The sequence below is a fragment of the Symphodus melops genome, assembly GCF_947650265.1.
Source record: "Symphodus melops genome assembly, chromosome: 12".
Taxonomy (NCBI): domain Eukaryota; kingdom Metazoa; phylum Chordata; class Actinopteri; order Labriformes; family Labridae; genus Symphodus; species Symphodus melops.
This window is the reverse complement of record NC_136702.1, coordinates 7,300,613-7,313,776: the sequence shown is the minus strand read 5'-3', so window position 1 is coordinate 7,313,776 and position 13,164 is coordinate 7,300,613. Positions and strand designations below refer to the sequence as shown.

Sequence of the window (13,164 nt, the reverse complement as noted above, 5' to 3'; positions counted from 1 at the left end):
GACAGTCTTTACAGATGTAAAGATATATTTTTATTATGCAAGGGAACCATAAGTCTCAAAGAGACCGGGGTCCTCTAATCTGACAAATTTTTGAAGAGCCTGGAGATTGAGTCTGGTTCCAGTCAGACCTGAGTGCTCTGAATCAGTGGTTGTTGGAGGAGAGCCACAAGAAAGCAAATGCTCGACAGGAAGAGGAGAGCAATGAGGTGAGTGAAACCTTTGCTCTTTTCCTCACTATGCCGTTCGTCTCTTACTCTTTTTCATGTCTATCATCATTGAAATATATATTTATCTTAGAAAAGGATGTACAAAAGCAGCCGTTGGTAGCTTTTTTTTTTTTTTTTTTGATGAGATGCGCATGCCCAAATGTTTTTGACATGGAGAACCGATAAGAGTCTGAGTGAAGCACATGCTGTCGGCACTGGAACACTGGCCGTTTTCTTTTTAGTTTCTGACTAAGAAGTCTCCTCTTAAGCAACCAAAACATGTTCCAGCATGGCATTAAGACCACTTTCCTCTCTCAAAATCTCCAATTAAAAAGGAATGCTTCACAAGCTGAAGTGTTGAAAGGTGTTTTGTCTTTTTTTTGAAAATCTACAGTATAAAGACCAGAAGAACTAATCTTAAAGTCAAACTAATAACAGAGACTTAAACTTAAAACTTAAAGTCTGAGTCACTTCAAGTGGATGAAAGCAGGATTTAAAATAATTAATCCCAGAGGGAAATTCAGTCATTACAGCTGCTCTGACTCTTGACATAGCAGGAGGAAATATAGTTTGATACAATAGAAATATCAATAAATTGGAATGTAACTGAAATAAAGCAATAAGTATACGAAAACAAAAAAAAGAATACAGCTATGTACCAATCATATCCTATCAAGAAATGACAGTAAAAATGACTGAAATGTGCTTCATCTTCTGTACAGAGATCTAACCTAAAGTGCACATAGCGAGGGGTTTTTCAAAGCTGAATTACTGAAAGCAACAAACAAACCAGTAATGTGGTTATAAAGACTAACAGGAAGAAAATCACTGAATTCTTGTCCATTTAGACTACAGAAGCTGTATATTAGGTTGCATTCACATAAGACTTAATTGTTATATTTATATATATATATTTTTTGTCTGGCTGTTCACATTACTTTTTGAATCATGTACGATCCTGTTGTCTTAATGATCCAAATAATGAATACCCCAATGAAAACATTCTCTCATTTGAAAGTCAGAATCTGTGGAACCAGAGACCATTTCTTTGGGTTGTATCTATAGCTGTTGTCTATGCAGGGTTACCTAGATGAGTCTGTTAGCATAAACTCTGATAAAAAGAGTTAGGTTTAGCAATATTTCCTTGCTTTTCTCCATGTTTTTATTCCCAAATACTGACGAAAAGCTTTCAGCAAAGCTTTCTTCCACATCAAGGTTCTGGTGCTTATTGTGATGTCCGACTTGATTGATCGGCTCCAGCTGTCCGTGTTGTTCAGTTTGTGCCTGTGCTGGGCTCGTACACTTTGTCTGGGGCATTAGGGTGTTAATGGATTATCGAAAGGTGTTGACTCAGGTGTGAGTGTATGAGGGTGGTACGGAGTCCTGGGATCTAGCCCAGACAACAGACTCAAGGTCTCTTGTCTTTCACGCTCCCTCTGCGTCTGCTCTGTGATCTGTCTCCTGTTTTTCTCACCTCTGCTTCCACCTCGATCATCCTCGTCCAATGAGAATTTGCATGAAGGATTTACCTCTGGTCTTTTTTCTTTTTGCAATGTCCCCTCTTTGCATTGTCTAACAGTCGCATAGCTTCAACATGGATATAGGAGGTCTGACCACAGTGGTAGCAAACTCTGCATACATCAATGCCCGGGGAAGCATCGATGGATCTAATCCAGCAGCAGCTCGAGATAAGAAGTACCATTCTCGCCTCAAACTGCCCCACATCACTGTGTGTGAGGGCCTGGTAGAGACCTTGGATTTGTCCTTCGAGTCGGTCTGTGTGGATCAACCCATTGGCAAACGTCTCTTTAGAGAATTCTTAGACGCAAATAAAGAGTATAATGGAGCTAGTCGTTTATGGAGAGACATCGAAGACTATGACCTGGCTGAGGATTCTGAGCGGGCGAAGAAGGCCTCAAAGATCATCCAGCGATACATGGACCCCTCTGCCAAACACTACTGCCCCTTCCTGTCTGAGGACATCATAGCCAAGGTAAAGGGAGCCCAAGAGACTGTAGGTGATGATTTGTTTACCTCAGCGTTATCCACGACTTTGGATTTTCTACGAGAAGCGCCCTACGCTTTCTTCCTAGAGAGCATGTATGTGAAGAGGTTCCTGCAGTGGAAGTGGCTGGAGATGCAGCCCATGGATACAGACTGGTTCCAAGACTTCCGTGTTCTGGGGAAAGGTGGGTTTGGGGAGGTTTCTGCCTGTCAGATGAAAGCCACAGGGAAACTGTACGCGTGTAAGAAACTCAACAAGAAGAGGCTGAAGAAGAGGAAAGGCTATGAGGTGAGAGAACATGTTTCAGTCTTCAAACCATGTTGTTCTTCAAAGAGAGGCTAGCATGGTTTTACGTCTATTGGCCTTATTAAAATAGGCCTCTTATTCGATATGTTACCAAACATATCAGGTTGTAATTGGGGATCCATGAAGGGACAAAATAGATAGAAAACTGCAGGCATGGCATATTACAGACTTAATTAACAAGATTTCTGTGAATATAATCTTATCAAATAACAATGAATCAATGCAAACCAGAACTCTTCTATAACATTATTTGGATGGACCTTGCCTATAAAAGGGAGTAATAGTGAATGATAACTGTTGTGTTGTTTCCTTGCACGACACTTCAGGGAAACACAAAGCACTTTTAAATGCTATGCATGCTCAACATGATTAATAAAGGTTTTCTGCTGGCTTTATGTTCCAGAGTAAGTGCCCAGCCTGCGATGGTGCTAATCATCTTTATCCCTGCCTCTGTCTCATTTGGCTTTAGCCTGCGGTATTAAACACTGAGATGGGGATAGAGTGATTACAGGGAGCTTTAGTGAAAAGCTCTGCTGAATTGAACTTCTTGGCACAGATACATCTTGCCCTTGAATTGTCTGAGGTCATTCTTTGAAATGTGCTTTTTTTTCAACTGGAATGTGCATCTGCATATTTCTCCAAACGCACAGAAGAAAAGTACCCATTGTTTAACATTTGTTATGAAGTTGTCTCCCTGTCTTTCTCAATTTCCTCCTGTAGGGGGCAATGGTGGAGAAGAGGATCCTTGAGAAGGTTCACAGTCGCTTCATTGTGTCATTGGCGTACGCCTTCCAGACAAAAGATGAACTTTGTCTGGTCATGACTATCATGAACGGAGGAGACCTCAAGTAACCTTTACACTCTGAAAACACCCAACACAATACCAGTACTTCTATGCAGCTTACTGCTAAGTTGCTGATTTCTGTGTCTCATTTGAATGACTGAATAAATGTAATCAACACAAAATCTGAACTGCCAGCTGTGTGTATGCAATACATCAAAGAGTACAACCCAAAGTTAACTGTGACTCCACCTTTGATTCATTTATACTTTAATCTAATATATCCCAATTTGTCCTCGATTGTTCCTACTACTGTGTTCTCAAAGTTGGATTAATTATAAGCACAGTTGGTTTCTTGTTGCAGCTGAACTGTTACATGTCTTGATAAGGCTCATGTGTTCAAATGGATTTCAGTGTTTATTTACAGTTTACAGAGTTACAATCAATAGAATAACTGAGTGGTTCCTTAAAAAACAGAAACTGTTGCATTGTCAAAACTTCAATTGTATTGAAGACTTCCATTCGAATTTCTGCCTAATGGCAATAACAGGTGTGTAGTCTGTAAAGCATATTGAAGCCCATAACATATTTTCAAGTTATAATTGCGAGACACTGCAAATGATTGGAGATTAGAGACGGTATCTATGCATGTGGGATCAAAGTCTCAGCTGTTCTCTTATCACTCTAGGTACCACATCTACCTGGTGGATGAGAACAACCCTGGGTTTGAGGAGCCCAGAGCTTGTTTCTACATCGCTCAGATCATCCAAGGCTTGGAGCACCTCCACCAGAAAAGAATCATCTACCGAGATCTCAAACCAGAAAATGTACTGCTGGATAACGATGGTAACAATCATCTCTTAAAAAGTAGTACAAAAAAAAAAGTTCTATATGTCAAAAATGAGCAGATGAAGATATATCTCTTTTGGTGCCCAGGGAATGTGCGCATATCTGACCTGGGTCTTGCAGTAGAGCTAAAAGAAGGCAAAACCTTGACTAAAGGATATGCTGGGACTCCAGGTGGGTCCTATCTGCATCATCAAAGAGGCTTATGTTTCACAGTTAAAAGTGTAATGTCAGGTTAATCAGATTTTTATGAAGTGTTTGACTTTGATTCCTGCAGGGTACATGGCGCCAGAGATGCTCAAAGGAGATAAATATGACTTCTCGGTGGATTACTTCACTCTCGGAGTGACGCTGTTTGAGTTCATGGCTGCTAAGAATCCTTTTAGAAACCGAGGGGAGAAGGTGAAAACAATTGTATATCGAAACCTTGAGTGTCTTAACTTTCCCACTAAATGAGAGGATGAACCATTTTCTTGTGTTTAGGTTGAACGTGAGGAGATGAAAGAGCGTATGCTGACGCGGGAGGTGAACTATCTCGACACTTTCAGCGAGCATGCCAAGTCTCTCTGTGAGGCGCTGCTGGCCAGAGAGGTCGATAAGAGGATGGGCTTTAAGAATGGATGCTGTGATGAGATCAGAGCTCACTCGTTTTTTAAGGACATCAACTGGAGGAAACTGAATGCAGGTACCATCTATTTGAATGACTTTCTTATCTGGTTCATGGTTGTGTTTATCTCGAAAAGACTAACATGGGTACGAGGAAATCTGCCAAATCCCAATTTATTTACTCCCGGCGATGAATAGTCTCCCTCCCAATCACAATAAATATAATATCTAATAGCTTATGGTTTTAGCACAGTTGAAGTATTGTTCTAAAAAAACCAAAATGTCTGCCATTGCTTGATAAAAGAACTGTATGGCGACTCATGCCACATTCAAATGCTACTTGTTGTCGATAAATTCATTCCCAACCAACCATCCTTTTGTCCACCTGACATGATAACCATTGGTTACTTAGTCTAGCAGCCCGTTGCTGTGTCACACGTTTGTATGCTCTGATTGGTTGCAGCACCCAGAGGTGTTTTTGGTCTAAACATTTTAATAATGCCAATTAGTAGTAGCAAAATACACAGAGAGGTTCCAGACTGATGCTCACTCGTAAGTTGGTCTTATACTTTCAGGCCTAAAAATACTTTACTTCATGTTATGGTTTGATGTGATTTACTTTCCATGTCTTACCTCTGTAGGTATTCTTCCTCCTCCTTTTGTCCCTGACCCAAAAGTGGTGTACGCTAAAAGTCTGGATGATGTTGGGGCTTTCTCCTCGGTGAAGGGAGTTACTGTGGAGGATTCTGACAAGACCTTTTTCGATGAGTTCTCCTCAGGAAACATCCCCATCCCCTGGCAGGAGGAGATGATTGATATGGGAATTTATGGAGAGCTAAACATTTGGGGTCCCGAAGGAACGCTCCCCAACGACCTCCGCAGGGAGTCCATTCTAGAGCAGCCAAAGTCATCAACCTGCTGCTTATCATAGTCATAAAACCAACTTGTGAATATCACCAATACGGTCTGCAGACTTGTAGTTCTTTAGAACACGCAGCATGAAGTGTCAAATACTCAGGACAGTCTCCTCTGAACTTTTGGATAGCAGAGTCAGTTTGAGACTCTAAACTTTTGATAACTGAGCACAGGAAACAATAAGAGCGAAAAGGAGTTGGATTTTCAAGAATGGACCTTATCATTTAGTGGTAATGAAAAAAAGTGAAATCCTCTTTCCCCTCCCTCACTTTGAATTTTCTGTTTTTCCTCTTTCATTTTGTTAAAATTGTCTTTTTTGCTTGTTGACTTTGTAGTCATGTGTTGCTTCCAGACTTAAAATGTATTTTAAATTGTAGGCAGGGTTTCATTACCTTGGCATCTCTGGTGCTAATGACAGTCCATGTGTTGAGCATGTAAAATGTAGATTTTTCTCATACTGTATGCCCCTGTAAGGTGTATGTCATTCAGTTGAAAGTGTTTGTTTTTGGCTGCAGAAAAATTAATGCTGTTGTCTGATTAACAGAAGCACAAAAAAAGCAGAAACTAAAAATAAACACATTCGTATTCTTTGGAAAACATTTTCTTTTTTTCTTTTAAGGCTGGCTGGTTTACAAAGAGCATAAATCCTCAACATTCAGCAAATACCTAAAAACTCCCACCTTCAACATCGCCAACAATCAGAAGCATTACCAGCCGCCCTCATTTTTTTTTCTGCTAGAGATTTTCTATTTAATGTTGAAGAGTTTATTAAAGACTCTTCACACACATAGAACAAAGCACACTTGTTAAGAGTTAGGGTTGTATTTTAATTGTAATGTTACAAATATTACAGTAAATGTGAAGAAACGTTGAAAGCAAAAATGCTAAATTAAAAAAATAAAAAATAAATCCAACTCCAGCTGTACAAATATTTACTGGGAATTAACGTATCTTTTCAGAATAAAAATCTTATTTACATCTTTATTTTTGAATTAATCTTAATAACATTTCCTGTTTTGTAGAGGAATGTTGTGTAAACACTCAATAAGATTTTCATAGTGTTTTAAATCACCAAAATTAAATGTTTTTTTCTCAATATTTAAAATAAAACGGTGAATGATGCTCTTCTGTTACTCCTTTGCTGTGGCCTTGTATATCCTTATCTCCTGCTGTGGGAGCTCAGCGAGCAGGGAAGTGTTAAAGCTGCTCATAAAACTCTCTGCGAACCTCAAGTCTGACTGAAACCGAATCTTGTTGGCCCACAGCAGCGTGGTTTTACTTCCTGGTCGGCAGAAGTGGTGCATGGTTTCTAGCAGTTCTTCGAGGCAGTCATGGGGATAGACCACATCAGCTGCCAGGACGTAGTCATATTGGTGGGGAAAGTCTTTCTCCAGGTCCTGGCCCCAGGTAAGTCTGGCTACCTGAGGGCTGTAGCGAGACCGACCCTTGGTGTTCTGCTGAAGGTTAAAGGTCAAGTTCGACAAGATCTCAGGCAGGTCAGTAGCTGTCACCATAGCACCTGGAAGAGATAAGAGATGCAACTTTAGCTGAAGTTTAGAAGAGCCAATTTATTTACTTTTCACGATAAACGCTAATGACTCAATGTCACCTCCCGCACCCTTATAAGGCGTTAGAAAGATATTGTTTCACACATGCAGAAAATTATGTGTAAAGTGTAAATGATTGCAGACTTACCCAGCAGACTGGCCACTATAGAGAGCAAACCAGTCCCAGCGCCAATCTCAAGCACCACCTTGTCCATCAGGTTCACTTGTTGCTGGTTATTCTCCAGAAACTGGCACAAAGCTATCGCCTGCATATTATATATCATATAATAAAATGTCATTATTGTATTAACAGCCAGATTCAGAGGTTACATAGACACACACATTAGTGGCAAGACATACCCCAGGCCAGATCAGAGCACCATAAGTATCTATGGACTCACGGATGCTAATTTCATGACCAGCAAAATAAAACAACTCTTTTCCCTGTGCATAGTAAACACTTGGCTCCAAGATGCTCTTCTTCCCCCGAGTTTCTCCTTCCATCACTCCGTGGTCTAATACTTTTGAAAAACAGAGGAGAGGATTAGTGTAACATGCAATTCTGCAGATTCAAAGCACTGGATCCCAAATCTATTTTGAGAGAAACTTCTGAATTTATGTTTTTCTGTTCCTCTTGCCTGCATACACATGTCAGACTAATGGAGGTGCAGGGAACTATCGTATGAAGTTTTAATTTTTATTCATGCACTGTACTGTTGAGTGTTCAGTTCAAAGTTCTTCTCCTGCTTCGTCTGCTGTGACATCACATCTGTGTGATCACATCTTTGGGATACTGTCCCTTTTTCCTGTCTTTTCTGCTGGAAAGAACTCTCCATGCTCCAAGAATATAACAAAACAACTTTACTTTTTTATAAGTAAAGTTGTTTTATTATATTCTTCTTTTATATTGGTTCCATAAAAATTGTACTCTGCAGATTTGTTATGCATTTAAAAGGCAGTTTTAGGAATGTTTAAATGATCCTGTTTTATCCTACATTTCCCATAATGCAACTCAATAGCTGCTTCCAGAAAAGGGAGTTTGGGATTTCAAAGCGCAAACCGTCATTCCTGAGTCTCCAGCATGTAATCTGAGAACTAGAATTAGTATTTACAGTAAGAAAAGACACAGAGCAAAGCCCATTACTGGACAGCCATTGATAAAAAACAAAAGCAATTAAATCCTGTTGGCTTAAATTTAAAAAAACTAGTAAAAATGAATCCTGAAAGTGTTTTTAAACGTCTGTGTGTAATGTATTATCAGATTCCCGGAAAAAAGATAGCCAAAGCTCTCATGAGAATCAATTTTGGATGAGCAAAAGCATTTAAAACATGACTTTTCAACTGTATGTTTTTTTAAATGTATTTCAGAGGACTGTTTTCTAACAGCTTTAAAAAAAAAAAAGTAAACTGAAAGATTTATGTAAAACTTATCCAGTAACCCTTTTTAAAAAAAAAAAGCTATGACTCTTTGAAAGTCAAGAGACTGAATTAGCCTTGTATACTTTTAAAGCTCCTGTGGGGAGTTTTGGACAAGTAATGAAACAGACTGAAATAAACATTGAAGCTTCTATATGACCTAGAAAAGCAAACAAGCCCATCAGCGAAAGTTTTATTATATCTGTGGAGTAATGTTTAAAGATTGTAAGCACTGCAATGGGGTCTGTCTCGGACAAAACGAGTTACAGCGCACCCCTGAAACAGCCTGGTTTACATCTTCTACAGTGAAGGTTCACAGAATGCGATATATTTGTCTGTTAAAAGACATCGGGTGATTAAAAAAAAGAACAAATCACACATGTACTAGACAAGATCAGTAAACAGATAAGAGGCCTGGTTTGGTCCATAGGGGGAGCCAAAATCAAGACAGCAAAAAGTAACTTAGAGGGGCTTTAAGATGTTGTGATTACATTTCACTTTTTAACTGTACCTCTTAAGATAAGCAGATGCATTCAAATGTATGCCATTACGTTTTGAAAACAATTCCCTTGATATAAAGTCATGTCTTGGAAAATGACATTTTCTCTAACTGCAATATCATATCTTCACTCTTTAATTATTTGTATCATAACAAACATTTGCATTGTTGCCCACTGTCATGCTGGGTATCCTGTCTCATATTTAATAGGCTTGTCATATGATTTGTGTGTTTGTGCAGTGTTAGTAAGCTGAGAGAATATTGGAGTGAGCCGCTGCGCTCCAGACTGGAGCCCTGAAACACAGCTGGTTAGATCCTCAGGGCAACATGCTACACACAGGGATGCAGAGAGTGGTATGATACATCACATTCAGCTGGATCCACATGCAAATATGAAATTCAAAGTCTAATGTAATATAATTGTATTTTTATTATATTAGAATGTTGTAATCTAAACAATTTAAATGAGATGTAATCATTTTTCTTTTCTCAATTAACCTAGTGGAAAAAAAGCCTTTAAATATGTTGCACTACAGATCATGTATAACTCACCTGTATGATACTGGAGTGTTTTCCTCTTGACTTGTTGCGTGTGAAGGTCGTTGTGTTGTGTTCTTGCGTTTATAAGCGCAGCATCCTCTTTGACACACCCCTGAGTGAGGCAGGGATGTCCATGGTCTCTGTCAGATTTCAGAGACTGATTTATTATGTCTGACAGACAACAAAGCCTTTCTAAAGATCTTCTCGTCCTGCCCTCCTGAATGAACCACACATCTGTCTCAGAACAGAGGTTCAGTTTGGTGTATAGGGACATGTAAACATTATCCAACAACATGTCCCAAAATATCTGCATATTTATATTTATCCTGGCAGGGTGTGAAGCAGATGTGATTTGTGAGATCGTACATTCTTCGAACCGAACATCAAAATACACAACAGAAGAAGAATGAATGTAAAGTTCACCAACCCTACCTTTGACAAGTTTTTAAACTAGTTTTCCTGATTTATCTCTCTCCTCCTTCTGTAGGTCTTCTGTTCCTTCTTTGCTACAATATCTCACTTGTTTAGTTTTAAATTCTTGATGATTTAATCAACAATTTATGTCTTTATGAAAAAGGGTTAATGTAGAGATGATTGGAATGATGGAGTCAGCCAGGTTTAAACCCAAGACATCCCAATGTCCAAAACCCAAAGCACATTAACAGAACACTGACATAGAGACATCAGTTATGAACATAAAAACACTACGATATGCTAAAAGTATAATATGGAAAACCCTTCCTGTTTGCATTGATTTAGCTTCCCTCTGTGGTCCCTCCTCTTATCTCTTAAATGATTTTTCCTCGACATGTGCAAATAGTTTTTTAATCATAATAATTTGATTGTTTTTGTCTCACAAACAGTTTGCTATTAATCGTACCCCTCAGCAGTGCAGACAAGGGTAAGGACAAAAGGTCTGTTTCTGTGCACAGTCCAGCCTGTAACGCAGAGTCTATGAGCGAGCATCGATAAAGTAACATCCAAATGTGTGTGTACGCCAGGCTGTCGGGCTCAGTCAGGAGGATTCACAGCCTTAGTGCTCAAATTCACACACAGACACGCCTGCAGACAACTGTTTGCTGCATGACACTGGAAATTACTCGAACTGACAGACAGCACCAAACTGTGCTTAGCCATCTCTCACGTAAACAGCCACTCTGATAATCAGTCATGGTTTTAAGGGATTTCTAGAGCACAAGGATCTTAACAACATGAATCCACAGCTTCATATTTCATTGATCAATCATTGCTGATGAAAGATTTATTGCACAGACTTTGTTATTTGGCCAAAATAACTCCTGATGTAATCACGCTGTATTCATTTGTTGCAGCATATTTTACGACCTAATGATGACTAAACGGATATAAATGTGAACTGAGTCTAAAAATATGTTTCTGTAATGTTTACAAAGCATTCAGTGACAATCCTTCGGTAATAGATTGGAGATTCAAACTCAACGGTGAGCTCTTAAATCCAGTAAAAGTCTGTTTTCCTGGTAGGAGAACAATGGAAAATCTGCATGATACACATGCCAAAGACAATATAAAATAATAGCTCACCTAGTATCAGATCATTTAAATCTCTTTTTATTGGTGAATGAGATTGTGGGAAATAAAGTTGGATATACAGTATGTCTATGTAGAAGGGACTGCAGTTAAAATAGACTGATAAAGAGCTACAGTCATCATCTTAGTGTTGGTAATCCTCACCTTGGTGTCCAGAGGTCAGTAAAAGGTTGTGTAGGCCAATGGAAAATGAGTCACAGTCACACACAGCAACATGTGAGTCTCTGCCGGATTTTCCAGTCAAAGCGTGTGCAGCCTGAGTGTGTGAATGTGTTGGTTAATGGGTGCTAAGCTGCTGTAATTTTAAAGGGTAGGTGAGGTAATGAATGACGCTTAAATAGTCACTAACATGTTCAGCATCAAAACAGAGCTCTCTTTGTGGAGCCACTGTTAAACTGCAAAGTGAGCCATCAGTCCTGAGAGAAGTGGACCTGTGGTTGTAGTGATGTTGACCTCTGTACTGCAATATACACTGATATGCTTCTGATCTGTCCAACCCTCTCATATAGGGTAAATGATAAGTAAATAAAAAAAAATCCTCTGTAAAGTACATTAGTATCAAACACGAGAGACTATATAAACAGTCACAGGGACCAACAATCTCTAACGAGGCGTTTTAAAGCCAAATGATGGCTGGACGAATGGTAGTGTTTATTGGAAAAACTGTATTTGGAAAAAAAACAGACTACCGAAACAAACAAAGAGGTGTGACAATAAATATCTCACCAACAGTTACTACCAGCTAAGTGCTAAGGCTAGCTCTTTAACTGAGCAGAAAAGATTGACTCAAACCACATGTACATATTTCAAGCATAAAAATATGCTACAGTAATTTTGAACATTTTTTAAATGCTGCATTAGCTATTTACACCTTTAAGAAAAAGCTAATGACCAAGCTCTATCATGAGCACCTATGAACCTAATGATGTTATCGATAAATATGATGATGATGACAATCGTTTTGGTTGATAATGACGATTTTAGGAGGATTTTTGATGCTGATTAGAACTCAAATGCTCAACTGCTGTAAATGTTGTGCTTTGCCTGTCAGCACCTGTGTGTCCGCTCAGAGCTTTTCTTTTTCACTCACTGATGTTTTTCCTTCCTTTCTGGATCTTGCTTTTGTTGTTCTTATTTTATGATATACTCTGCTTTGCATAAAAGCTTCTGCTGAATGATTCGTAGGAACTGTAGAAAGATTGAGTCAACTTAAGGATAGCTTTAACATTTCAATATTGATTTTTACAAAAGTAAAGCCAATCATCACTTATGGGCCTCCATACATGTGTGGTGGTGGTGAATCTGTCTTAAGGGACCCTGTCCTCTGTCCTCTGTCTGTATTTTGATGTTTTGTTTTGGTTGGCACAGCTTTCTGGGTGGGGAGGTGATGTGTCAGAACTAATTACATCAGGGAGGTGAGTTCGGTTCAATTCAGTTATTGCACATGATTCAAATGTTATAGATTCTATGTTTGAAAAAGAAAAGAAGTCAAACTTTAAATAGACTCAGAATGACAGAATTCTAAATCAGAAATATTCATATTTGATACAGAAGAGATAAAACATTGAGCTACCTCAGCATCTGCAGCACTTTTTGACTGATTGAAGAACAGTTAACATTGCTCCTCCAGCAGAACACCAGGACAGTAGCTCCACCTTGTGGCTAAACGGGGAAATTACAGCATGCCCGGTATTGTGTCCTTTTTAAAAAGATTCAGTTAGTTCATATTGTTTTTTAAACCTTTAAACCTAAACTCATCATTGAAATAATCATTCATGTTCATTAGTTTTTAGGAATGAAAGCAACTTTATTTACTAGTTATTACTAATTTTCAGCTAATGTGATTGCTAATGCTAATGAACTTTATTGATCCCCAATAGATAGATAGATAGATAGATACTTTATTGATCCTGAGGGAAATTCAATGTGGG

The 13,164-nt window shown here is 38.8% G+C and overlaps 2 protein-coding genes across 3 annotated transcripts; one reads left to right on the top strand and one right to left on the bottom strand.

Moving 5' to 3' along the window:
- The first annotated feature begins 78 nt into the window (after window positions 1-78).
- Window positions 79-6,262, top strand: LOC306832840 (rhodopsin kinase GRK1-like). 2 transcript variants are annotated; one of them, XM_079357840.1, is made up of 7 exons: window positions 79-206; window positions 1,786-2,499; window positions 3,238-3,365; window positions 3,987-4,318; window positions 4,422-4,546; window positions 4,628-4,829; window positions 5,392-6,262. In XM_079357840.1, the coding sequence occupies exons 2-7, from the start codon at window positions 1,801-1,803 to the stop codon at window positions 5,679-5,681; spliced, it is 1,776 nt and encodes a 591-aa protein (XP_079213966.1). In that variant the 5' UTR covers window positions 79-206; window positions 1,786-1,800; the 3' UTR covers window positions 5,682-6,262. The 2 variants fall into 2 exon arrangements, with proteins under 2 accessions (XP_079213966.1, XP_079213967.1); XM_079357841.1 differs by lacking the exon at window positions 79-206 and having other exon boundaries at window positions 1,041-2,499; window positions 3,987-4,144; window positions 4,235-4,318.
- Window positions 6,263-6,401: 139 nt separating this feature from the next.
- Window positions 6,402-9,702, bottom strand: mettl21cb (methyltransferase 21C, AARS1 lysine b). The gene is made up of 4 exons (XM_079357851.1): window positions 9,680-9,702; window positions 7,573-7,733; window positions 7,361-7,478; window positions 6,402-7,184 (listed from the first exon to the last, which is right to left on the bottom strand). Exons 2-4 carry the CDS (start codon window positions 7,714-7,716, stop codon window positions 6,796-6,798), a joined length of 651 nt encoding a protein of 216 aa, XP_079213977.1. The 5' UTR covers window positions 7,717-7,733; window positions 9,680-9,702; the 3' UTR covers window positions 6,402-6,795.
- Between the last annotated feature and the right edge of the window lie 3,462 nt (window positions 9,703-13,164).

Coding starts and splice junctions, on each gene's coding strand:
- LOC306832840 (XM_079357840.1), top strand. CDS start 1,801: ATGGATATAGGAGGTCTGACCACAGTGGTAGCAAACTCTGCATACATC. Junction 4,319..4,421: donor AGGATATGCTGGGACTCCAG/GTGGGTCCTATC, acceptor TGATTCCTGCAG/GGTACATGGCGCCAGAGATG. Junction 4,830..5,391: donor CTGGAGGAAACTGAATGCAG/GTACCATCTATT, acceptor TTACCTCTGTAG/GTATTCTTCCTCCTCCTTTT.
- mettl21cb (XM_079357851.1), bottom strand. CDS start 7,716: ATGGAAGGAGAAACTCGGGGGAAGAAGAGCATCTTGGAGCCAAGTGTT. Junction 7,479..7,572: donor GTGCTCTGATCTGGCCTGGG/GTATGTCTTGCC, acceptor TATAATATGCAG/GCGATAGCTTTGTGCCAGTT. Junction 7,185..7,360: donor TATAGTGGCCAGTCTGCTGG/GTAAGTCTGCAA, acceptor TATCTCTTCCAG/GTGCTATGGTGACAGCTACT.